Source organism: Coptis chinensis, chromosome 3, assembly GCF_015680905.1.
Source record: "Coptis chinensis isolate HL-2020 chromosome 3, ASM1568090v1, whole genome shotgun sequence".
Classification (NCBI taxonomy): Eukaryota; Viridiplantae; Streptophyta; class Magnoliopsida; order Ranunculales; family Ranunculaceae; genus Coptis; species Coptis chinensis.
The window spans coordinates 94,905,733-94,931,356 of record NC_141458.1 but is presented as its reverse complement, the minus strand read 5'-3'; the positions used below and the strand labels follow the sequence as shown (position 1 = coordinate 94,931,356).

The 25,624-nt window shown below is 39.6% G+C and overlaps 3 protein-coding genes across 3 annotated transcripts; 2 read left to right on the top strand and 1 right to left on the bottom strand.

The window, feature by feature from the left end:
- Nucleotides 1-17,764: 17,764 nt before the first annotated feature.
- On the top strand, nt 17,765-18,184 carry LOC147511811 (mannose-specific lectin-like). The gene has a single exon (XM_086598572.1). It carries the CDS (start codon nt 17,765-17,767, stop codon nt 18,182-18,184), a length of 420 nt encoding a protein of 139 aa, XP_086454698.1.
- Nucleotides 18,185-20,519: 2,335 nt separating this feature from the next.
- Nucleotides 20,520-20,909, top strand: LOC147511810 (mannose-specific lectin-like). The gene has a single exon (XM_086598571.1). The coding sequence runs from the start codon at nt 20,520-20,522 to the stop codon at nt 20,907-20,909; it is 390 nt and encodes a 129-aa protein (XP_086454697.1).
- Nucleotides 20,910-22,321: 1,412 nt separating this feature from the next.
- LOC147511809 (profilin-1-like) lies at nt 22,322-25,624 on the bottom strand. The gene is made up of 3 exons (XM_086603444.1): nt 25,310-25,624; nt 24,119-24,256; nt 22,322-22,710 (listed from the first exon to the last, which is right to left on the bottom strand). Exons 1-3 carry the CDS (start codon nt 25,430-25,432, stop codon nt 22,576-22,578), a joined length of 396 nt encoding a protein of 131 aa, XP_086459570.1. The 5' UTR covers nt 25,433-25,624; the 3' UTR covers nt 22,322-22,575.

Below are 25,624 nucleotides of genomic sequence, written 5' to 3'. Positions count from 1 at the left end.
TCTTTTGGTTTTAATTTGATATTATATTTTTAATATCGTGGTTGATAATGGGTTATTAGGGTTTCGTTTCATCCTGAATTTTCAAAAGATGGAATAGGGCGTGGATAATTCCTTATTTTTAATTTTCTAGAAATTTGGGGTGTGACAATTACCGTGGCCCTTTTTATGTTCTCAAAAGTAGAGTTCTTCAGAAAATGGGTCAGTCGCCACTTCCCTTTCAATCTCCTTTGGAAAACCCTCTTGCTGACCCTTCTTTTCTTCTGGCCTCCTTTGCTATTCATGAAATACCTCATACTATTCCTCAATGCTATATTGAGTACTTAGAGAACAACCTTACAATGACTCCAGACCTTTTTCCCCAAATTAAAAAAGAAGTTTCTGACTTTTATCAGTATCCCTTTTTACAAGATATATATGATCAACATATTTTGTTGTATACAGATATGGCACCTCGAGTAAAGATGAACCCAAATGTTGGTCGCCAATTATCTGATAAGGGGAAACAAACAGCTGCTAAAATGTATCGGCTAAAGCTCCACAAGATAAGCTAATTGCCCCTCCTCCCGATACTCATATTAGTTATGCTAAATCCAAACATTCTGCTTCTTCCAAAGATAAACAAGATACCCATAGCCATTTTAATTCCAAGAAAAGAAAAACTACTTGGGGTGAAAGTGGCCTTGATGCTGATCAAACTCTTCAATTTGTTCCTTCTACTGACACCAACCACACATTCAAACCTATCTTCCGCTTTGTTGATGGACATGATGTCCCTTTAACTGCTTCGCTTTTTAGTAACAATCCTGATGAAGATTTGGGTGTTTCTCTCTCTACCAACTGTGTTCTTCCTAACGATAAACTTGCATTGCGCAATGTAACTCCCGGCGAACGTTTGACATTGCTTTGTGATTTTATGGAAAAGGTATTTGTACTCCTTCTATCATTTCATAATGGTTTCATCTCTTTCTATATGCTTATCTATTCCCCTTGTTTTTCATAGGCAAAAGTGTGTTACCTATCCCAGTTTGATTATAACTATAGACAAGACATTGAACTCGGTCGGCTTAAAAAGACAAATGAATCTCAGCAGCAAGAAGTTGACAGATTAAACCGAGAAGTGAGTTGGTTAAACAAAGAGCTGAAACTGAGTGTTGAAGCTGCTGATAAGATCTTACATCAGAAGATCTCAGAACTTTCTGAAGAACATGCGAAAATTCTTAAGCAAACCACTGAAGACTTTGCCCAACAAAAAACTAAGTATGAAGAAACCTCTGATGCTGAATATAACGAAGTCATGTCAGCTGTAAACCTTTTAGGTGACTGATTGGAAGCTTTCAAGAAATATGTTACTCGTGTTGTCCTTTTAGAACATGGAGTTACTTGAGATAATGATAATGAAGAAAAAGTTCTCGCTGCACCATCCTGACCCCTCAACTATCACCACTTGTCCTCTTTCTGATGATGTTATTCAAGACCTTGTTGATGATTTTGCCGAAGTAGATGGTATTCTGAAGACTTCTTAAATTTAAACCTTGAACTTTTTGCTCATACATTCTGTAATATAGATACAATCTTCTTCAATCTTTATCTCATGTTTTTGTCTGATACACCTTTTTAATGCCAAAGGAATTTGAGTATATAAACTTATATAATTATGATAAATTTTGGAAAATGAATTTTTCAATAGCCTAAAAAAAACAAGAGTATCAATGATATCTGGATATGTATCATCAGAAAATAAAATTTTTGATACCTGCAAACAAAAAATGAGAGTACCAATGATACTTAATCATTAATCCTTAGAAAATAAAATTTTCGATATCATCACACCAAAAACCGAGAGAATATCATTGATACTTAGACATGTATGATCATAAATAAATTTTTTGATATCCTCACACAAAAAATGAGAGAATATCATTGATATCATTGATACTTTATGTGCCTAGTATCTGCCTTGGATTTTGATACTAGGACTTTTGAAAATATGCATGATACCAACATTACTGTCGATACGCATTTTAAATGTGGTCCACCAGATTTTTTGATACATTTCATCCTCAATCATCAGATATCTTTTAGCTCCTGCTTTTACCCTTCTAGCTTCATTTTTATCCTCTAGTAATTCACCTTTAGATAAAAATGCCACATATATGCTTAACCATGACGCCCCCAGCGTATCTACCTCCATAACCTCTAAACATTTTGTCTTAATACTTGGGTTTTTCTGAATCCCAATGTGCAATAGACGACCTTCTGTATTTTCAAGCATTGCCGCGACATATGCCAAAGCATCTGCATGCCGATTTTATCCTCGGTCGAGGTGCTGAAATTTAATCTTGCTGAAGTTTTTGAGTTTCAATCTTACAAAGTTCAAATAATCAATCATATTATCAAATTTTGCTGAATATGCTCCATTGATTTGGCTTATCACTAATTAAGAATCACTGAACACCGATAATTATTTGACATTTAGTGCTTTAGCCATTTCTAAACCTGTTATTAGTGCCTCATATTCTACTCCATTGTTAGATGCGTAAAAACCCAAAGTAACTGCTGACTCCAATCTTTGATTATCAGGGGTTATCAGAACAGCTCCGATACCACATCCATTTTGCCCAGACGACCCATCGACAAAAAGTTTCCACCCATTTGTGCCAACCCATGGATCATCTTCATCCATGACATCATCAGGTTCTTGCAAATTTAAGCAACTATCTTCTTCAATCTTCCAATTTTCATCTTCAGTAGGAAAATCCGCTAAGAAATCTGCCAAGACTTGGCTTTTTTCTGAAACCCTACTTTTATATTCAATCCCAAATTCATCAATAAGCATTGACCACTTGGCCATTCTTATCGACTTGGCTGTCTTAGCTAGAGTTTGCTTTAAAGGAAGATTTGTCATGACAATGATTGAGTGGGATTGGAAATAAGGTTTCAACCTTTGAGTAGAATAAAGGAGAGCTAAAGCATATTTTTCTAGCATAGAATACCGAGTTTCAGCATCGAGCATGGTTTTAAATTGAAAATAAACCGGTCGCTCAACTTCATCCTCTACTTTTACTAATATCGAGCTAATCACAAAATCAAATACTGCAAAATATAAAAATAAAGTATCACCTTCCTCTAGCTTCATCAAAGAGTTGCCACTTCTTGAAGATACCTTTTTAATTCCGAGAATGCGCATTCACAATCTTCATCCCATATGAACTTTGTATTCTTTTTCAGCAACTTGAATAATGGTTTGCATCTGTCAGAAGTTCTTGATATAAATCTATTCAAAGTTTCAATCCTTCTTGTTAACTTTTGTATTTGCTTTCTAGTACTCGGGGAAAGCATTTGCTGAAGAGCTCGAATCTGATTTGGATTGACATCGATACCTCTCCTCTTTGTGACTATATATCCCAGGAATTTCCCTGAACTAACTCCAAAAGTATATTTCTCTGGGTTGAGCTTCACGTTGAATTGCTTGAATATTCGGAACACTATATCGAGGTCTTTAACATAATCACCTGCCTTCTTTAACTTTATCACCATGTCATCGATATATACTTCCACAACACTCTTGATCAAGTTTCTTAACATCTTCTCTACCAACCTCTGATACATTACTTCTGCATTTTTTAAACCGAAAGGCATTCTAATAAAACAGTAAAGACCTTCTTCCACAATGAACATTGTTTTTAGTTGGTCTAATACTGCAATTAAAACTTGAAAATACCCCGAATGACCATCACAAAAACTCAACAATTCAAACCCAGCAGTTCGATCGACTAACTCATCAATTCTCGGCATTGGGTAGTAATCTTTGGGACATTCCTTATTAACATCTGTAAAATCCACACAGATTCTAACCTTGCCATTTTTCTTTGGGACAACAACAATATTTGCTACCCATTCAGAATTATCAATTTCTCCTTATGATTCCACATCTCAACATCTTCTGAATTTCATCCTGTACTGCATTCTCGTATATCGACCTAACCCTCCTATGTTTCTGATGTACTGGAACTGCTCCCTCTCGCATATTAAGTTTATGAGAACATATAAAAAGATTAATACCTGGAAGATCAGCCATCGACCAAGCAAATACATCTTTATTTGTCTTTAGGAATTCAATCAAATCTTGCCTGATTTCTGAACTCATCTATATACCAATAAAAGTAAAACAACTTTCATTGTTCTGACCGATATTTACTTTCTCTACTTGTTCCATTGTCTTACTCGGAACCATCTCCACTTCTGCTTTTATTTCCAAGGTGAACCTATAATCCTCCTGATGTTTACTGGGATCAGATTTTGGAGATGTTCTTTGTGCTAATTGCTATCTGGTGCTCTCCGAGATGCCCCCAGTATCTACTTTTTTCTCCTTCATCATGCCCTTGACAGTTACCAAATTACACTTTTCTAATTCTGATTGATCACCCCTTATCTCATGTAATCCGTAAGCAATTGGAAATATGATAACTTGATAAAAAGTACTTGGCACTTCTCTCATTGCATGAATCCATTTTCTGCCCAAAATGGCATTATGATCTAAATGATGTTTTATGACTATAAATTTAGTCGTGATTGTCTGTGGACCTGCTCGTACTGGTAACTTAATCTCTCCAGCCGGCCTCGTAGAACTTCCATTAAAACAAAACAAATTGAACTAAGGTTCTTTCAGATGTGACTAATCAAAACCGATACCCGTATAAGCCTTCCAAAAAAGAATATTAACTTAACTCCCACAATCAACCAACACCTTCTGCACATCATATCCTGATATCATTAAAGTAATCAACAAAGCATTATCATGGGGCAACATTACCTTGGATAGATCCTCAGGAACAAACATGATAGCTCCTGGTATGCTTGCCGATATTAGTGAAGAGTCCATCGGTATTGGCTCCACGTTCACTTCTAGTACCTCTTTTACTGTTGATATCTTTCGGATTTTATCCCTTACAATCTTCTTCTGAGGGATAACCCCCTTATATATCATATTGATTACCCCCAAGGGTTTATCATTTACCATAGCGGTTACTTCCTATCTAGCATCAGCTCTGAACTCTCGAAGCTTTCCATCTCGCATTAATCTGTCTATTTCTCTGAGCAGTTTCAAACACTTATTTGTCTCATGATTCTTGACCATATAAAAATTGTAGAAAGGTTTATCCACTATTTCCCTAAGCTTGTAACTCGGATACTGAAAATAGGGCTCTTTCCCCATCCTCCTTAAAATATCTTCCGCTGTAGTATTGATGGCGATGTAATTACTCGGATCTAACTCCTCGGCCAGTGACCTTTCAAACCTCTTTTTCTGCAAAGATTGAGTGTTTGACTTCAAATATGAATCAGCCGACTTTCTCTTATCCGATTTGTGATATCTCTTCCTTAGTTTATCTATTCGATTCTGATACCTGTAATATTGTCTGAGTCGATGCTGCTAAAATACCTTCTTCCACTTGCACATTTTTCTCCGTTTTATCATACAACTCTCTCAGAGTTTTAATATCCTTTCGAAGCAAATATTTGTGCATGTCAAAACCTGGAATAAGACCTGTTTGAAATTCCATCACTGCTGTCATTTCCAATTTATCTACCTGTGCCTCGGACTTGAAACATGATAAGAAAGTTTTAAGAGATTCCTTCTTCCCTTGTTCAAGTTGGAACAAAATCGAGACTTGTTTCGGTTTTACTCACTGATGACCATAATTGCTCAAAAAAAAATTCCTCAATCTCCCTGAAACATGAGATTGATCCTTCTTGAAAAGAGCAGAACCACTTCAACGCCTTCCCCTTTAGACATGAAGAGAAAGACTTGCATAATAATGAATCCAAATAGGATGTCCCTTGATATATCAAAAACTGATGCCGATATCTAAAAAAATGATCCATCGGATCTGATGTTCCCGATATCCAAAAAAATGATCCATCGGATCTGATGTTCCATCGTACTGAGTGTATTTAGGAATCTTAAACTTTGGTGGAATGGGCATCATCTCGATATTTTGATGTATCGGATTTCTATTGACATCGTCTGTGAGTCGTCTTATTGATGCTGAAGTTTTCTCAAGAATTAGAAGCTGATTTCCCAATTGCTTTTGCATCATCTCTTGGATCATTTCCTTGGTAATGGGTTGTGGTATCGGAGATAGAGGTATCGGCGATGCTTCTGCCCCTTTCTCGATTCTTGCCGATGACTTTTCTATATATTGATCAACTAACTTAGAGCTACACGCCTCCTCCTCTTCCAAATGAAAGTATTTTTCCACCTAACTTGGACTTGCCTTCTTCATCTGTAGATTCTCTTTTAGTAGTATAGCATTCTGTTTCTCCACTTCCTTCAACCGCTTCAAAATCTCCTGAAGTGATCCTCCTACTTCAATGTTTTCTTCTTGATATCGCTTGCTTCCTAAAGCCCTCATATTTCTTGTTTGTGACTGATTCTCATCTTCCATTCTCTTGCTGTTTGCTTCCTTCTTTGGAACCATAACGATTCAATCCTCAATTCTCTATTCAACCTTAGACAAAAAAAAAAAAAAAAACTACGGGTTCGAAAACCAAGAAGAAGAAAACTAAACAATTTCCTTGATCTTGATGCACAATGGCGCCAATGTAAGGGTTAAGAACAATCTCTGGATAATTGATCTCAAATCATACGAATTACTTATTCTAATTGAAGATCAATGATAGAAAAGCAGCTTGAATGAGATTGAATTGAGATGAAATAAAGCTTTTTTATTTATCAGTAGTGGAAGTTTACAATCTCTCTGATTCTCTCTTTCTCTCTCTTATTCCTAACAATTTTTGTGGGAATGATCGAATGAATCTCTTTCACTTCATCTAGTCTTTACATAGTATCCTCAATTAGCTTTCACCCAATCAACTCTTGACGTGTGTCTATTTTCTTCCTCCTTCTTTTCCCGCTCAATACCTGCAACTGTTTGAAATAAACCACGAAATATATCGAGATATTGACTTTTATGTCAATATCTCGAGTTTTGAAATACTAGATAAAATATCTATATGAACGATATTTGGCCACTACAGGTACGGCCAAACATTCGGTTAAAAAATCTATAATACGACAATTATGCGGCGTTTAATTAATACGCATTTTAAAGGTTTGGTTGTAAAAATTCAGAAGTAAAAAATTTGTGATATTATGTTAGTAAATATTAATAATAGTTGTCATTCTTTACAACATAACAAACATATCTAAACAATTTAGCTACAAAAACATTGAAACCAATTGAATGGTCCACATAGGTACCTTCATTTATTTGTTCTTGAATTAAAATTACCGTTCAAATTTCAAAATATACACACGCCATGACATGACAATTTAATTATTGCCCAAAAAGTATAAAAGAAAAGCCTTTTTATTAATTTATCACTAAAAATGTAAGAATGAGGGACTTAAAGTAAGAGTGAGAACATAAAGTACATAAAAACTAATAAAAACGCAACCGATTTTTTTTTTTTTTTTTTTTAGGGCAAAAATTCGGAAAAATCTATATTATTCGCTTCAAGGCAAAAAATCACGAATTATTGCGAATCTTTCAAACATTCAAAAGTATTATACGTTTTTCCCTTCAGAAGTATTATACGTTTCTAACTTCACTCTTCCTCTCATTCGTTCATCTCTCCCCATCTCCTCTCCACTTGTCCCTATCTATATAGGGCAATTCTCGGCAGTTAGGTTACCATGGACCTGATCCGCTACATCCTGTCTTCTCTTCATTACTCAGCATACGACCCCTTTGCCACATAACTTCCCTCTCCATCTGGTTTGGTTCATCGCTTCCCATCTCATGCTCCTCTCCTCTCCATCTGTCCCTATCTATATATGGCAGTTCTTGGCAGTTAGATTACCGCGGACCTGATCCGCTGCGTCATGTATCATCTTCACTACTCAGCATATGTCCCCCCTTGCCATATGTAACATCCTACGTCACGAATACGTCCACTTCAGATGCCCTCTCTCGGTCCTATTGATAGTCCACAGACAGACAATGGGGCCAAGATCTAACGTCCATCATCCGCAGTATATCCATATTATTTCACACTATTTCCTATGCTACGTAGCATGTGCTCCATCTATATCGCCATGTAGGAATGGCACATGCGCCTCTGTCTCTGGCTTTGCGAATATCAAGACCCCATGTGTCACCTTTTCTCTGGTTTCTAGCTTGGCAATTACCTCTTTACCCCTCTCCCTTCAAATCCCGCTCAAACTCCTCATTCCCCTCAAAACCCCAAACCCTTAACTCCCTTTCTCTTCATCCTTCAACTTTTATTTTCCTCCGCATCTTACTCTCCCTTTCTACTGTTCCTTAATCTTGTGGATCTAGCTCGCATCACTTGAGTTTCCTCTTTTGGTCACTCCATTTTCTTGGCTACTGCGTATCTCAGGTTTGTTTTTCACCACCAATCTTCTATCGTTTATTGCTATACTTCTTTTTCGGTATTGTTACGCACTCTTTCCTTCTTTCATAGCTTATACTCTTCCCCATTGCTTCAAGTTACCAATATTATTGTTAATTTTAGCATGTCGGGATTGGAATCGATGGATACCTCCGCCACCAGATCTGATAGATCTGAGACCTCCACTTCCAAGTCTAGTCACCCCACCGATGATCGATCAGAATCCCCGGCCTCAGATTCTGCCAGTCCGGCCGCTGTCCCATCTACTTCAGGGAGGAAGGCTACTATTCCGCTCACTCCATCATATTATCGCAGACCTAATTTAGTTGCAGTCAAAGCCGCTTATGGCATCCCAAATGATGTGGTATTAGAACACTAGTCTGGCATCACCCATTTCCCACACTTGGTACCACCGCGGCCAGGTTGTCTTGTTGCGACCGTTGGCCAGATAGCGGCCGGTTTGCATTTTCCTTTGACCCTTCTTGACGTCGAGGTATCAAATCATTTCAATATCCCGCCCTGTCAAGGCATAGGTAACCTCTAGCGTGTTATGTACGCCTCTAACCATTACAATAAAACCCACACTCCTAACATCCAACTTCAAGACATAATCAGCCATTTTTATGTGAAAAAAGCACCAAATTTGGTAGTGTATGATATCTGTCATTCTGTACTCGTCTGCGGAAGAAGTCTTTTGTCCTCCGCCTTACGACTTCTGACAAGGTGTGGCACTACTATCCCTTGTATGTGTCTGGAAGTTTCCTTTTCGCGGATCTTCCTTCAGAAGTTTCTCTAAGGCACCTCAATTTCCTTAAGAGTGGTAAGTAAAACCCTTTAATCCGCAGTACTTCTGTATAACGTAACTTGGTTTTTAATCTGTCCTTTTCTCTATGAATCAGGTTGGGCACCAGATTTGCGATCTCAACTATACACCGGCGTCTTCTTTGTGATTTTTCAAGAGCTTCGTGATCTAGGAAGCGACCAGTTCGAAGTTCTCTGCATTGACCCTGAAAAAGGCAACCCTCTTTTGCTTGACCCCTCTTTACAAAATATTGGTAAGTACCAAGGTCCCCTCTATATGTTGCCGCCCCCCAAAGAACGAAAACCAAAATCCTCTCCACCTCCCCAACGAAAATGTAAAGCCCACAAGTCGTTTGGATACACAACCAAGATCTCCCACTCCCAGAGCCGCCGCCCAATGCGCCGCTGCTCAATCCAACACCCCTACCCCCGATACCGCCCCCTCTTCATATTCTACATTAGCAGATTGGGAAGACAAATTTGCACATCCCTCTTCTATTCCAGCCTCTACCATGGCCTCCAACAAATCCTCTAAACTCAAACTCTAGGAAAGCGACTTAGATGGTGATGAACCCGTTGAAATCACGGCCAAGAACCCCCCAACAAAAAAGGCCAGAACTGACCCTGTAGCTCCCTCTGAACCACAAACTGAATTGGCGCGGCCTTTGGATCAGACTCGCCATCATGTGAAAGACCCTCATTCGTCTGGTTCCCTTTCATCTGGTGCCGCTGAGATTTGGCACCCCCAATTCAAGGCCAAAGATCGCGAAGTCAACATTCGTGACTCGACACTAGACAACCCGACGGTCACGACGTCTTTGTTTTTCAGCTCTCACCTTCCACGAGACCAAGCTTATGGTGATTCTGGCTCGTTCACATCTCATAGAGCAGCCATATATACCGGCTGGGAAAAGGTGTGTTAGTGTCCCTTTCCCCTTCTTTTTCCTTATAACTCTTTCTAACAAGTATTTGGTTTCAGATAAGCTTGGACATCGGCTATGTGTTGCGCGGACTGACCAATACCTTGGATGCTCTGGATGTCGTGAAGAAGGAGATCAATGGTCTTGATGGTTGGAAAGCCAAATATGCCAAGCTAGAGAAGGACCGGGATGATCTTCGAATCATTGCTGTGAAGGCCTATAAAGCTTGCAGCAAGGTGAGGACAAGCACCGCAACTATGTTGCGGGGGTTGCGTCTAAACAACAAAAGGAGATGGAGAAAATCTTTATTCAGGCTGCAGTGGATAAGGCTGTGAAGGAGGCCGCTGACAGATTTTGAAGCCTGGCTGAGAAGAAAATAGCCCGCCAACTTAGTCAACAACTCGAAGAGCTTACTACTGCTGGTCGTCTGCTCCCCACTGTGCCTTCAGTCCCTTCTATTCCAACTGCATCACCATCCCCGGTTGTTCTTGAGGCCGCGACACCAATGTCACCCCAAGCTACTCCCAGCGTGATCACCTCCCCGATTGAAGTGGACGATGGTCTCACCACCACTGTGGAAGTTGCTGAGGTTTCTTCCCAGAAGGATGTGGCTGAAGGCCAGGAATGAAGCACAGAAAGTTGTATTTTTATTCATCTAAAGTTCACACATTCTGACTGTTTGAAATTTTTGGGTCTCTGTCTGTATATTTATACTCTAGCCTATTTTTCTGGGTATTCCCAGCAGGTTATTAAGTAAATTTCATTTGCCTCTCATATTTTGCTCAAACTACTATCTTTCATAATGTGATACATATCCTCATTAGAATTAACTCGGTTTTATTTATTAGCTGTGAAGCCTTGTGGGGGCAACTCAAATTGCCCCCAAGTTGATTTAGACTTGTAGTCCGCAAAGGGATCCCCCTCACCTGTCTTTGGACGGTGTGAAACCTTTTTGGGAGCAGCTCGGTTTGCCCCCCAGTTTGATTGATTTGAACATAAAGTCCGTGAAGGGCTCATCCCCCCCCTCCCCCCACTTTCCTTGGATGGCTGTGAAGCCTTTTGGGAGCAGCTCAGTTTGCCCCCAGTTTGATTCGAACATAGAGTCGGACATAGAGTCATCCCCCCTGGGGCTCATCCCCCTCTGGTTGCTTTGGATTCGGACATAAAGTCCGCCGGAAGCCTTTTTGGGAGCAACAACTCAATTTCCCCCCCGTCTGATTTGGACGTAGAGTCTGTGAAGGGCTCATTCCCCGTTGTCTTTGTACGGCTGCAAAGCCTTTTGGGAGCAGTTCAATTTGCCCCCAGTTTGATTCGGACATAGAGTCCGCGAAGGGCTCATCCCCCCCGCTATCTTTAGATGGCTGTGAAGCCTTTTGGGAGCAGCTCAGTTTGCCCCCAGTTTGATTTGGACATAGAGTCCGCGAAGGGCTCATCCCCCATGCTGTCTTTGGACGGCTGTAAAGCCTTTTGGGAGCAGCTCAGTTTTCCCCAGTTTGATTCAGACATAGAGTCTACGAAGGGCTCATCCCCCCCACCGTCTTTGGACGGCTGTGAAGCCTTTTGGAAGCAGCTCACTTTGCCTTTGATATCTTTATTTCCATGCCAATGCTCATAAGGCTATTGGAAGAAGTGCACTTTTTAATCACATAACATTCAACATAAACTTTCATTTCTCTTCTCATAAAGTTCTATCTAAAACATTTTTCTTTCTTCAACTGCATAATGAAACAAAGACTCATACATGAAATTTTTTCAACATTCTAATGTTCCACGGCTTCTCGATCTTTTCCCCCGCTGAAGTCTGTAATCGATAAGTTCTAGATGTGCCCACTTCCATCACGACATAAGGTCCCTCCCAGTTGGGCCCCTAGTTTTCCTTCATTCTCCTTTTTAGTGGCTGGGGTAACTCACCACAGCACCAACTCTCCAACTTTGAAGGATCGCAGCTTTACTCGCTTGCCATACTGCCGTTTTAACTTCCGATGATACTCCTCCAACCGTATGCGGGCTATTTCTTGTTTTTCTTCTATGAGATTCAACTCAGTGGCTAATATTTTCTCATTCATTCCCAACTCCACTGCTTTGGTTTGAGTTGTTGACACTATCATTTCTACTGGTATGACTGCCTCATATGTCATTGCGAATGGTGACTCACCAGTGGAGGTTCGCGGTGTTGTGCGGTAAGCCCATAACACATGATTCAGTTCATTGGCCATGCGATATCAATCTGTGGGTTGTTGTCCGCCCCGCTGAGTGACTTCTGCAATCGCCTTCGTGTACCTCGACCAAAACTTCTTGAATTTGATGCGGCCCTATGCACTTTAACATTGGTCCGTTGAAGTTTCTCCTGTACAAATCTCCATCTAGTAATGTGTACCTTTGACTTACCTGTTCCATCTTTTGTCTTTCCTATTTGTCTTCTATCTTTACCCCCGTTAGGAATGTCTTTATGGGTGTCATCCATCCCAGGTCCTGCTTGATGGTAAGCCAAACGCTTTCTTCCTCTGTGGTACTTAGCTTGCTCAACACCCTTACTTCAATAGACCATCCTTCTGTTCCAGGAAGCACAGCCGCCACATAAGCAGTGCATCGGAATGCCTGTTCTCTCTGCGGCCTAGATGGGCAAACCTGATCTTATCAAACTTGTTTGCTTTTCTCTGTAGGACTTCCAGGTATTTTGGCATCCTTGGGCAACGGGCCATGAATCCCCCATTCACCTGACAAATCACCAGGTTAGAATCAGAGTAAACAAACAATGCACTCACCCCCAGATCTTTTGCCAGATCCAATCCTGCTATTACCGTTTCATACTCAGATTCATTATTAGAAGCCGAAAATCCCAGTTTCATTAACAGCTCTAGCCGATTGTTCTCTGGGGTCACTAGAATGACTCCAATTCCATTCCCTGTATTTGTAGTCGAGCCATCCGCGAACACTCTCCACCCATTCCGTTGATCCCAAGGGTCCAAAGGATCGCAATTTAGTTCCCCTTCCTATTCCATAACCATTTCTTCTCCCCAAGTTGGGTCCTCGGCTGGAAATTTTGCTAAAAACTCTGCCATGCCTTATGCCTTTTCTGTCGTTCTGATCTGGTACTGAATCTCGTAACAACTGAGCATCACCGCCCATTTTAGCATTCTGCCTTACTTTTCTGCCTTCAACGCTTGTTTTAGCGGTAGATTCGTTATCACCACTACTGAATGGGCTTCGAAGTATGGCTTCAACTTTAAGGCAGAAAATATCAAAGCCAAAGCGTACTTTTCAATTATGTTGTATCTTGTTTCCGCGTCTAACAAGGTTTTACTCAGGAAGTAGACTGGCCTTTCTCCTTTTTCCACCACTCGTACAAGGACGGAACTTACTGCATATTCTAACACTCCCAAATATAAATACAACTTCTCCCCCTGTTCCGGCCGCGATAATAAAGGCGCTTGTCCCAAATAACCCTTCAACAACTGAAAGGCTTCTTCACATTCCGCTGTCCATTGGAAATCCGGAGTTTTTCTTAATAACCGATACAGCGGCCGGCATTTGTCCGATGACTTGGAAATAAATCTATTCAATGCCGTGACTCTTCTAGCCAACCGTTGCACCTCTTTCACATTCTGGGGGGATGACATTTCTATCAGGGATCTAATTTGGTCGGGATTCGCCTCTATTCCGCGGTGTGTGACTATGTACCCCAAGAATTTTCCTAAAGTTACCCCAAATGTGCATTTTTCGGGGTTGAGTTTGAGTTTATGCCTCCGTAGTATGAGAAATGTTTCTTGAACACCCTCTAAGTGTTCCTCTTCGGACATGTTTTTTTCCACTATGTCGTCAATATATATCTCCATGCCCTTTTGAATCTTGCCTTCAAACATCTTTTCTCCTAACCGCTGAAAGGTGGCCCCAACATTCTTTAAGCCAAAAGGCATCCTCGTATAGCAGTAAGTACCACCTTCCACCACGAAGGTTGTTTTCTCCTTATCCGAGCCGAACATCGCGACTTGATTGTATCCCATGGACGCGTCCATAAAAGAAAATATTTTGAACCCTGTCGTTCTGTCTACTAGTTCATCCACCCGAGGCATAGGGAAGCAATCCTTAGGACATTCTTTGTTTACGTCCGTGAAGTTAACGCACATCCTGACTTTGCCATTCTTTTTTGGAACCACGACCACATTGAACAACCAATCAGTAAACTCTACATCCCTAATTATCCCGGCTCCCTTCAACCTCTTCGTGGATCCCCTCAGCATACTTAGGTCTCACACTTCTCATTTTCTGTCTGACTGGCTTCGCATCTTCATTCATATGCAAGCAATGACAGGCTAACTCTGGGTCTAACCCTATTATATCCTCTATCACCCATGCAAATATATCCTTATTCTCTGTCAAAAGCTGTATCAGCTTCACTTTCCATTCATCCGGCAATTCATACCCCACTGACGTAAATTTCTCCTCGTCTCCTACCCCCAGGTTCACTATTTCAATCTCATCTAAAGTTTTAGGCCCGGTGGAGGCTCATATACTGCTTTCATGGCCGCATCCTGTAATTGCTATGCCGCTCCTTGTTCTCTGGTTGCTCCCTCTCTTTTCGTTCCTCGGACCATATTTTTCATGGTTACCTGATAGATATTTTGCGAGGCCACTTGATCCCCTCTAATTTCATATATCCCCCCATTGGTGGGGAAGCGAATCACCTTGTAATAGGTTGAGGGAATTGCCTTCATTTCATGGATCCATCGTCTCCCTAAAATTGCATTATATTGGGAGTTTGTGTCCACTACCATGAATCTTGTAAATACAGTCGTCGGACCGGCTGTTACAAGTAATACCAAGTTCCCTCATAGGCTCAGTCATACTGCCATTGAAACCAAACAAATTTGTTTGAGGGGCCTTCAACTGATCTCTGTCGATGTTCATTTCCTCCATGGCCCCTTTGAATAACAAATCCACTGAACTTCCACAGTCTATCAACACCCTCTTCACCAAATAGTTTCCCATCACTATAGTGATCACCAATGCATCCTCATGCGGTGAAAGGACCGCCTCGAGGTCCTTTGGAGTGAACATTATAATTTCCTCCCCCGTCGCGGTTCCACTGACTAACCGTGGTATGCTCGCCACTTCATTAACCTGCCGCAAACTTGCCGTCTTTCTAATCTTGTCTCTGTGTGCATTTCTCCCAAGTGTTTCCCCACTAAAAATGACATTGATAGTTCCTAAGATTCTAGCCGAGCCAACACTCTCTCGGCTTGACGAACTTCAGTGACAAATTCCCTCAGCATACCTTTCTCAATCATCCTTTCCACCAACCACTTCAAAGCATAACATTTCTTAGTAGCGTGGTTCCTGATTTGATGATATTCGCAAAATGGTTTCCCCTCTATCTCACCCGGAGTATTTCGCGGACCCTCATAAAACTGCCGCCCCTTAATTAACGGCAAGATCTCCTCTAACGGCCTGTTAAGCGGAGTTGGCTCTATCTCGCAGTATGGCTTCCTTTCTAGGATATCCCTCCTATCATGATCCCCAGTCCTCTCTGGTCCTCTATTTTCCCCTCTGTATGATACCCTTTCTCTGTCTTCTTTTCTACTCTTATCCTTTGGGTCATCTCGATCCACCACCTACATTGTTTTCCCCGATCTCTTCTGTTCCTTTGCAGTCCTCTGCATTATGTCCTCATTACCTCATATCGTATGTATTTTTCTACCTTTGGGTATAGAGTATGCAGTGTGGTGATTTCTATCTTGGACACCGACTCGTGAACCCTAGTTCCCAACCTCAAGCCGTGCTGGAATGCTATAACCGCGGTATGCTCATCTAAATTTTCCACTCTTAGTGTCTCTTCCTTGAACCTACACAAAAACTCCCTTAATGATTCCGCTGACCTCTGCTTGATATTGAATAGAGTCGTGATATCTACCACCCTCCTTTTCTGGTGTATGAAGTGATCAACAAAAGCGCTCTAGCTCTTCAAATCCACTGATGCTCCTCGAAGCCAACCTGTAATACCAATCTGAGGCTCCCCCCTTAAGACTGGCAGGGAACATCATGCATCGGAGTCCATCGTACTTACTTTCCTGCTATAATGGCATTTGTTGCCGGAAGTGATGCAGATGATCTGTCAGGTCTCCTTTACCATCATACCTTTCAAACCTTGGCTGGTTGAACCTCTTAGGCACTTTTGAATTCCATATCGAATCTGCCAATGGATTCTTATTGAGACTTGCAACTTTTTTCTGTGCAGCACTTTGGTTCGCTCTTTCTGCTATGCGATTCACTTCCCTATCTTTCTCAATCATCGCCTGTACAACCTCCAGCGTGATGCCCACTGTTGGTTCCGTGCCCATGGGCGGATATCCCTCATTCTCCCCTTCCATTTCACTGCCTCGTTGATCCCCCTGCTCGGTTTCCCCCTGTGTGGTCTCCCTTTCTTTTCTCAACTCATCGTTCTCGTTCCTCAGCCTCACTATATTCTCCTGAAGAAGTCTAGTGGCGTCTGCCGCCACATCCGATATCTCTTCTTCCCCTACTCCTTCCACCTCTACACTCGCTGCTTCCTCTACCTCTTCTCACACTGCCTCTTTCCTAGGTCTTCCTACTCCTCTTTTTGCTATAGTGGTCATTTTGCTAACTTGTTCTCCACAGACAATGCCAAATGTATACTCAAATATTACAACTTATGAACTCACTTCTCTTAGGGTATTCTCTCTCTCTCTCTTTTTTTTTTTTTTTTTTCTCCTCTTTTGTTTTTCTCTCTCTTCTCTTTATCTACTATCTTTCCTCTAACTTCCCTCTTCCTCTCGTTCGTTCATCTCTCCCCATCTCCTTCATCTCCTCTCCACCTGTCCCTATCTATATAGGGCAGTTCTCGGCAGTTAGGTTACCACGGACCTAATCCGCTACATCCTGTCTTCTCTTCACTACTCAGCATACGCCCCTTTGCCACATAACTTCCCTCTCCATCTGGTTTCGCTTCCCATCTCATGCTCCTCTCTTCTCCATCTGTCCCTATCTATATATGGCAGTTCTCGGCAATTAGGTTACCGCGGACCTGATCCACTACATCATGTATCCTCTTCACTACTCAGCATACGTCCCCCTTGCCATATGTAACATCCTACGTCACGAATACGTCCACTACAACTACATTACTACCTCCCTAAGAAAACCCCCTTATCCCTCTCATCCAGAATGCGGATCAAGACTTTGCAAAAACATCCATTTTCTCTCTGTATATTTTGCTTTATCCATTTCGTATACTTTGGTTTTTTTTTTCCGCCGAACTGTATACTTTGCTTTATTAGCTGGTAAGTACAGACGCCAGAAACAGTCAACCAGTCCAAATAATTGGAATTCTATTGCTTCTGACTTTTCAAAGTCAGAAGTTCACAGCTTAACAACTCTCAAATACCATGCCAATCTAGCATGCATTATGCATACCTTAAAGTCATATTAATATTATAATGCTCACAGTTCGTTCCAATTCACATCTCATAACACTCCTATAAGTAGAACACCATGCACAATATGCAATTCACAAAATCCTTCTTTCTGCCCATTCTGTATCTTATACATACATAATCTGATAATCAGATAATCTGCTAGATCCATCAGCAATAAGCATATATACACAAACTATGGCACGTAAGTTCAACTTGCTAGCAGCTCTTTTGCTTGTTTTTTTGTCCATCAATGGCGCAGTATCGGAAGATCTTCTCTTCAGTGGTGAAACCCTGAATGCTAACGAATTTATTGAGAATGGTCCGTATAGGTTCATAATGCAAGGAGATTGTAATCTTGTGTTGTATATGAACCGTAATAGGGCACTTTGGAATTCCGCAACTAATGGAAGGGGCACATCTTGTCGGGCTATCTTACAGAACGATGGGAACCTGGTGATCTTAAGTGGTCCTGGTAATAATGTTGTGTGGAATAGCCGGAGTGCGCGTGGACCAAACAACTATCGCTTGATTGTTCAAGGTGATGGGAATGTTGTGATATATGGTGCGGCTCTTTGGGCTACAAATACTGTTCAGAGTAGGAGAAGATTACTCTGAAGACCGCGCAAGCCTAAACATGTGTTTTGTCGTTTAATTTGTACCTTCTACATCATGGTGTCTGTTTTTGATTGTGTTGCGAGTATACTGTTCTATATATATATTATGTGTCTCAATAAATCAAGTGAATTGATTTGAAATCCATCCACGATCACTAAGTCAGTGAATGAAGTATGGCCGCCGCAAAAGGTGACTTTTTGCCTCCAAATCGATGGCCGCGGCAAACTCCTTGCCGCAAGAAGCGCTTTTTTTATAGTGACAAGTCAATGATATATCTACAGATTTGTGTTATTGACGTTAAATACTGCTTTTTACTACTTATGCAAAGTTGTTTGATTGCTAAAGTCTTAACAAAATGGTAATAGTTGCTATGCTGATTTTCGATGTTGGCCAGAAATCTTGGTCTTGCATCCCACATTCCAATCACACACTCACTCCATTGTCCAAATTCGCACCATGTCTAGCACACTTGTCTGCCCCTATATTGACTTCTCTCCATGCTGTTGTGATCCAAGTAGCTCTTGACTTAACTGATAACCATACTGCCCGAGCCCTCCAATGCAAAGTTACACCAACCTTTGATGTGTGAAATGGCGCACGACAGTTGAGAGGCTTTGCTTGAACGAGAATAATATCACATCCATTAATTACGGCAGATGGATGGCATTTGGAGTTGGCCAAGGTACTGCTGGAAACCAATATAATGCAGGTTTTTTTTTTTTTTTGGGTTAACTAGTATTACCCTCCTGCTAGATGAGCCAATTAGGATTTCCCCCAACTAGATGGGGAAATTAGGGTCTTCTCCCTTAATACACACAAAAAAACACAATCAACCTAAATTGACTTTTTTTTTTTTTTTTTTTTCCTAATTGTTAGTTTACTAAAAATCCTTTTTTTTTTTTTTTTTTTTTTTTGCTAAAAGCCAAATCATAACTCATAAACTTGTAAATCATAATATCCAGGAGATTTAAAAAACATAAAACCTGGCCTGTTGATAAATCTGTGGTACATTTTAGAGTTGCAAATTATCTCTTCACTTACTTTTTATTGAAAAGATCAAGTTATACATCAGTAGACAAACTACTGATCCCGCTTTCTCATGTAACCAGAGGTACGGTTCCTTTCGTGTTGATAGCAGTTGGTACTAATTATTGGCTTAATGCTTTTCCATGGTCTAAGACCAGTAAGAGTGAAATGTTTCACACACTCACATTGTTAGGCAAAATGCACATTTATATTTGGACTCTGTAAGGCTTTTCAAAATATGTTCGATTGCAAACTCATAAGTGCAGAGCGCCTAAGATCTCTAATGAATATAACAAATCAGTATTCTCTTAAAAAATTTGGCCTCCATTGAATCAACGCACTCCAATTAGCATTTAGTCAAGTGGCCCAAAAACTTTTATACCACACGTCTATACTGCAAGACTGTAAATATTCCATATGAAATTATACCAAATATTTTAACGTACACACCTCCTTACATGTATATATATGATGATTATATCTGGATACATACTTAAATAATGTAGAGCAAATGGGTCGTTTAGGCTAAATATAATAGCTTACTCTGAGACCATTTTCAACACTAGTTTTTATTTTAATTATTTTATTTTTTTCTTTTAATTCTTGGAAGTTGATTACAAAAAAAGCTTGCGTTTTTTTAAGACGAATATCTTGATACTACATTACTACCTCCCTCCTCCAGAATGCGGATCAAGACTTTGCAAAAACATCCATTTTCTCTTTGTAACACCAGTGAGGCAGTGACCAACAGGGCGACGGTTCGTCCAACTTGGCCTTCCAGCGTATATGTCGTGTGTACATTCACAACTGACTTGAAAATAGTACGATACTACGATGTGGGATTGTGGGATTGTGGCCTTGTGGGGCATATGGAAAGAGTACTAAAACAGTAAAAACTACTAACTTATTAGAAGTACTGCTGAGTGCTGACTTATCAAAATTTCAACCAATACTGACGCCACCAAAGTCAACAATCAAAAGTCCAAATAAAACAAGAAATTCGATCTATTAAATTCCTTCTGACTTTTCAACGACAAAATGTCAAATGTTCACAGCGCAGCCAGCGCGGGCAGCTGGCAGCATGCATAATTCCATACTGAACGTTGAACGATTGAAGTCATATTAATGTCCAGTTGTGAAAGTTGTTCACAACTATAAATAGTACCGTACCGGCGTACCCCATGCACATAATAACAACCCACAAATAAATAAAGGAAACCCATATATAAATTCGATCTTCTTCTCCCCTTGCTGTATCTGCTATTCTGCTACATCCATCAACACAGAAACTATAGCACGTAAATTCAACATGCTAGCAGCTCTTTTGATTGTTTTCTTGTCCATCAGTGGTGCAGTTTCTGAAGATATTCTCTTCAGTGGTGAAACCTTGAACGCTGGCGAATTTATTGAGAGTGGTCCTTATAGGTTCATAATGCAAGCAGATTGTAACCTTGTCTTGTATGCGAACCGAACTAGGGCACTTTGGAGTTCCCGAACTAATCGAAGGGCTACGATATGTCGGGCTACCTTACAGAACAATGGGAACCTTGTGATCTTAAGTGGTACTGATGTTATATGGACTAGCAATAGCGCCCGTGGACCGAACAATTACCGTTTGATTGCTCAAGGTGATGGGAATGTTGTGATCTATGGTGCAGCGCTTTGGGCTACAAATACAGTTCAAAGTAGGAGAAGATAACTTGCGTTCTAGAGAAAAAGTAAACATATATGTGCTTTGTCATTATCTGTATTTTCTGTCATGTTGTTTAATTTGGTTTATTTTTCGAGTGTTTTATTTATGTACGAGTGTATCGATCAACCAGTGTATTGAGATTTAAGGTTTCTTAATTAAAAGTATCTACAATGTCAACTTCCCAACTCTGTTCAGTGTTCACTGTATCGCGTATCAACCAGTGTGTCAACAACTCTGTGGACTATTATAACTCAGTTGATCGATGCTAAAAGCTTTTCGATCGTTACTTCAGAAAGGTGTTTGATTATTGACTAAAGAAGTAAAGAGTAAAGACCATTATAGTAAATGAATCTATTTGTATCAATTTAAAACAGACAATGAACGAACATTCCACACTAATAGTAATTGCATTATTATGTTTTTAGAAAGCTACTTTCAAATCTCCATCTCATTTGATATCATTTGCCGAATTGTACTGGTACAAGACAAGTCGTGAAGTATTTGTTTGCGTATTTTTAAAGATATCAATTGGTGTATCAGTAGGCAATTTATCGTGGAAATTAAATCCTAAAAGGAGGACTGGTCAGTGTTCAGTTGGTTAGTAGACTATTTGCAAAATGTAGGCTCGAGTGTTTTGCACTACTTTTGCGTCCTTCGAACCTGCATTAAAGCTCAATTAGGATTAGCCTCCACCCTTGACCAGATATCAGAAATTACGGTCTCTCCCTGCCCACGCCTTCTCATGTTCTGTTTTTTGGTAGAAGTAAGGTCTTATGGTTGGTGTTACTGAGCGCTCTTCCAAACAGTGGAGAGTGGAAAATACGTTGGGCAAAATGCACGCTTGTTATGGACTCTGAAAGGCTGTGAAAATATTTTTGACTGCAGGTCTGCAGCTTCCAAATGCTGAGTGGCTAAGATCTCTAGTTTTTGTTTATTTCTTTGAATAAAAACGAAAGTGGGGAAAGCTTTGTTTTTTGTGAGAAATACTTCACTCTACCTACGTAATATACCTCTGTAGCATTCCTCAAGAAATGAGATCCACAACTCAGAAGGCCTCTCCTTTCTCTTAGAAAAACCAGGCTACAAATCCATTCCAACTTATGTCGTGTTTTAGCAACGAGATAACTCTACTCTCTAGCATCTACCACAAATTGAATTACAACTTGAGTGAAATATCTTTTTTTACTGTTATTTTTTTGATAAACTCGAGTGAAATATCTCTAGTTACAACTTTGTCTAAAAATATCACCACAATGAAACCAGAATACCACTTGCAAAGAATCACATTCCGAAAGACAAGCAAACCAATCCAGTCAAAATTAATTTCAAACATGTCACAGCAAATTCATCACTGGAATCAAACTGGAAAACTCATGATAAAGGTACAAAGCCCAAAAACCAACAAGACTCGAAAGCGATTCAGTTCAAATAGTTGTAGCTATTCAAGAAAGTGCAAACGAATACAAGGGAATGCAAGATCAAGTTGATCCTATGATGACAATAGAAACAGATAGTTTTCACAAAGTTATTGTCTGCAACAACTCCATTGCCAGTTAATGGCCACAAAAGAAAGGAAGAAGATGCCAACTCAGAATCAAGACACAAATAAATCATAAGTGATGAAAATTACATCCCATGGAAAAATTAAAGAAATCATTTATGCAAGTTAGGCCTACAGGCCCTGATCAATAAGGTAATCTCCCAACCTCTCAACAATCATGTTGCACTGTCCAGGAGTCAAAGGCTCATCATAAACGCCAAAAACTAGGGCTTGGCTTGTCTTCTTTATGGTGACGCCGCCTGATCCCTGTAAAAATAGATATAAACTTGTTTAAAAAATAAATAAATAGATAAAATGTTCAAGCATTTTCTTTCCATGGTAAGATTGTAGCAAAATCAAGAATAAGTTGGAATTGAGAAAAATGGGAAAAAAAACATCTACATATATATATAGTTACTCTCTATTAGGGTCTCAAAAAGGCAGAAGTTATTTGATATGTGTACAGTGTACTTTCAATTGCAATGCATAAATTCATAAGACGTGCTCCATTGGTGGTGATCCTTTTTTTCTTACAACTTTATTGAAGATAGAGAAGAAGGTGATACAGAATTATAAAAGGTAAATGATCTGTTAAGTGAGGTTTTACCGCAAAGCAAACCAAGTTCAACTACAGAATACAGATCATTTCATGTCATAATCCAACAAAGAAAAGTAAAAATTGTCTAAGCCTGTGCATTATTCATGAAAATGAACTAGTATTGATTCTGCATTACTGCTCCACATTTCACCTAACAGTCAAGTGCCTTCTTCAATTTTATCAAAACATTCAAGTGTCCACACATTTGAAATTATCAGGCCTTTAAGATGGATGTACCGAAAAATCTTAAACCTCAAGTACCATCTAGTCTTACAAGGTTGATCACTGTTGTATTGTATGCTACCTTAAAAGTACGGAAGGAATCCTCACATTATACCAGTTCTGCTGGTCTAGCCTGAAAAATCCTGTCTATTGTCTTAGATTAGGCATTCTCTCATTTGAAATTAACAAACAGGCCTTTGAGATGGATTTACCGAAAAATCTAAAACCTAAAGTACAACCTGCTCTTACAAGGTTGATCACTGTTGTATGCTACCTTAAAAGTGTGGAAGGAATCCTCATATAGATACCAGTTCTGCTGCTCTAGCCTAAAAAATCATGTTTACTGTCTTACAAGGTTAATCACTATTGTATGCCACCTTAAAAGTGTGGAACGAATCCTCACCAGTTCTGCTGGTCTATCCTGAAAATTCCTGTTTATTGTCTTAGATTAGACATTATGCATGAGCAGTAATTGAAGGAATGCATCAGCGATTCAGCGCCTATGCCTACAGGTGCGCCTCACGCCGTTTTGATCGATGGAGCCTTAAGTCTATAGCCCCACAAGCTTACACAATAATATTAACGGAGTAAAACAGTCGTTATAAACTACTTTTTGAACAATGGCACCTTGAGGCTATAGCCTCACAAGCTTATATAAAAGTTCTTAACTAAAAATAGGTCCACCAAATCATTCAACAGAAGAATTGACTCAAAGAAAAGTCTGAGTTGTCCGAGAGAGAGAGAGAGAGGGGTAAAACACGTTAAGCTAAGTAGCTCACTACTTTCGTCTTACCCAAAAGGCTAAAAGCGCAACAACATAACAATATGTAACAGCATAACTTAACAGAACAGTACCTTCTTTCCACGAATCACAGCTCCAGCCTCTCCTTGGATAACCATGTACTTTGTACCCCCCAGATACAAGCCAGTAGGAGCAAGAGACCCTGGTTCTTCAAAATCCGTCATAATACCAGTGATCTCCTCAGGCTTGAACTATACATATACAAGCAGAAAAAGAGACATATATGATTAGAATGTAAACTTAGTATATGGACAGAGATAATACAGGTTTCCAATTGTGAACTGATAGTAAACCAATGTTATTGAACACTAAGCTATGAAACTAGTTCTTTCAGTTTTTCAATAGTCAAAGCCTTGCAAGATCCTAAAGAGATAAAGCATAAGCTTAAGAGCTGCATTTCATAGTAATCAAAACTAGATTTATCACATATAGTATGATTAACAAATTTCCTGATATAAGAGAATATGGTCAAGGAAATGAAAGGAAAAACTTACAAAGTATGTTGAACCTCTTTGTAAGTATTTCCATCCCTTTCCTTGAAAAACAAATTCCCAAGTTAATATTATAGGTTTAACCTATGAGGTGCGTTTGTTTGCCAAGAATCAGACTCGAGGAAAAGAATTAGGTTGAATTCTTGGCTGACCACCCTAAATTCGGCTGTTTGGATGGCTTTGAATTGGATTCTAAATAAAATCCATTTCCTTATTTGCATTCTTGAGAGGACCATTGTTAATCCAAGGCCAATTCATTTCTTTATTTCCTTATTTGCATTCTATTTAAAAGGAAAGAATCAATTTAACTTATAAAAGAAAATGACTAACAAAATTGATGATTCAATATGACAACGAAACAAGCATAATTATTCATTCCCAAACAAACATTTTTTTAAAGTTGGAATCAAATTCCATTCCAAAGTATTCTAATTGCATTCTATTATTACGTAGTTTCCAATCCTAGTTGCCAAACGGACTCTATGTAACAACTTGAAATTCTATTCTATAAAAAGCACAAAAAGCGCGCACGCCCGCTAAATATTATTTTCTTTTTATAATTACAGATTTATATGTATCTAATTCCAGATATCTATTCATTTTCTAATGTGTGCCTCTAAGTAAACCTCCCATTCTTCAATCGCAAAACATTATCACAGATCAAATCTAACAATGAATAAGATGACTAATTAAATAGATCTAATCATACATGAATAAACAATTTAATATATAAAAAGAATGAGAGATAACAACCTGAGGGAAGTTAGCGCTTTGAGCCCAAACGCTACCATCGTGACCAATGATAGCAGCAGAAGTGAGATGATTGCCTTCAATCTCACACATCAAATGATCATCGACGTATGTTTGCCACGACATTTTTTTATTATTATTTGTTTTGTGTTGTGAGGGAGATTTGGTTTGGTTAAATGAAATGAAATGAAGCAGATCGAGAACGAGAGGAATAATAAATATAAATAGGGGGAGAAAAAAGAGGAAAGAGGTGGGTTGTCTTAAGTCTTAACCGTTGCTTTTGCTTGATTGAATGACTGCCATTCACGTTCCCCTTTT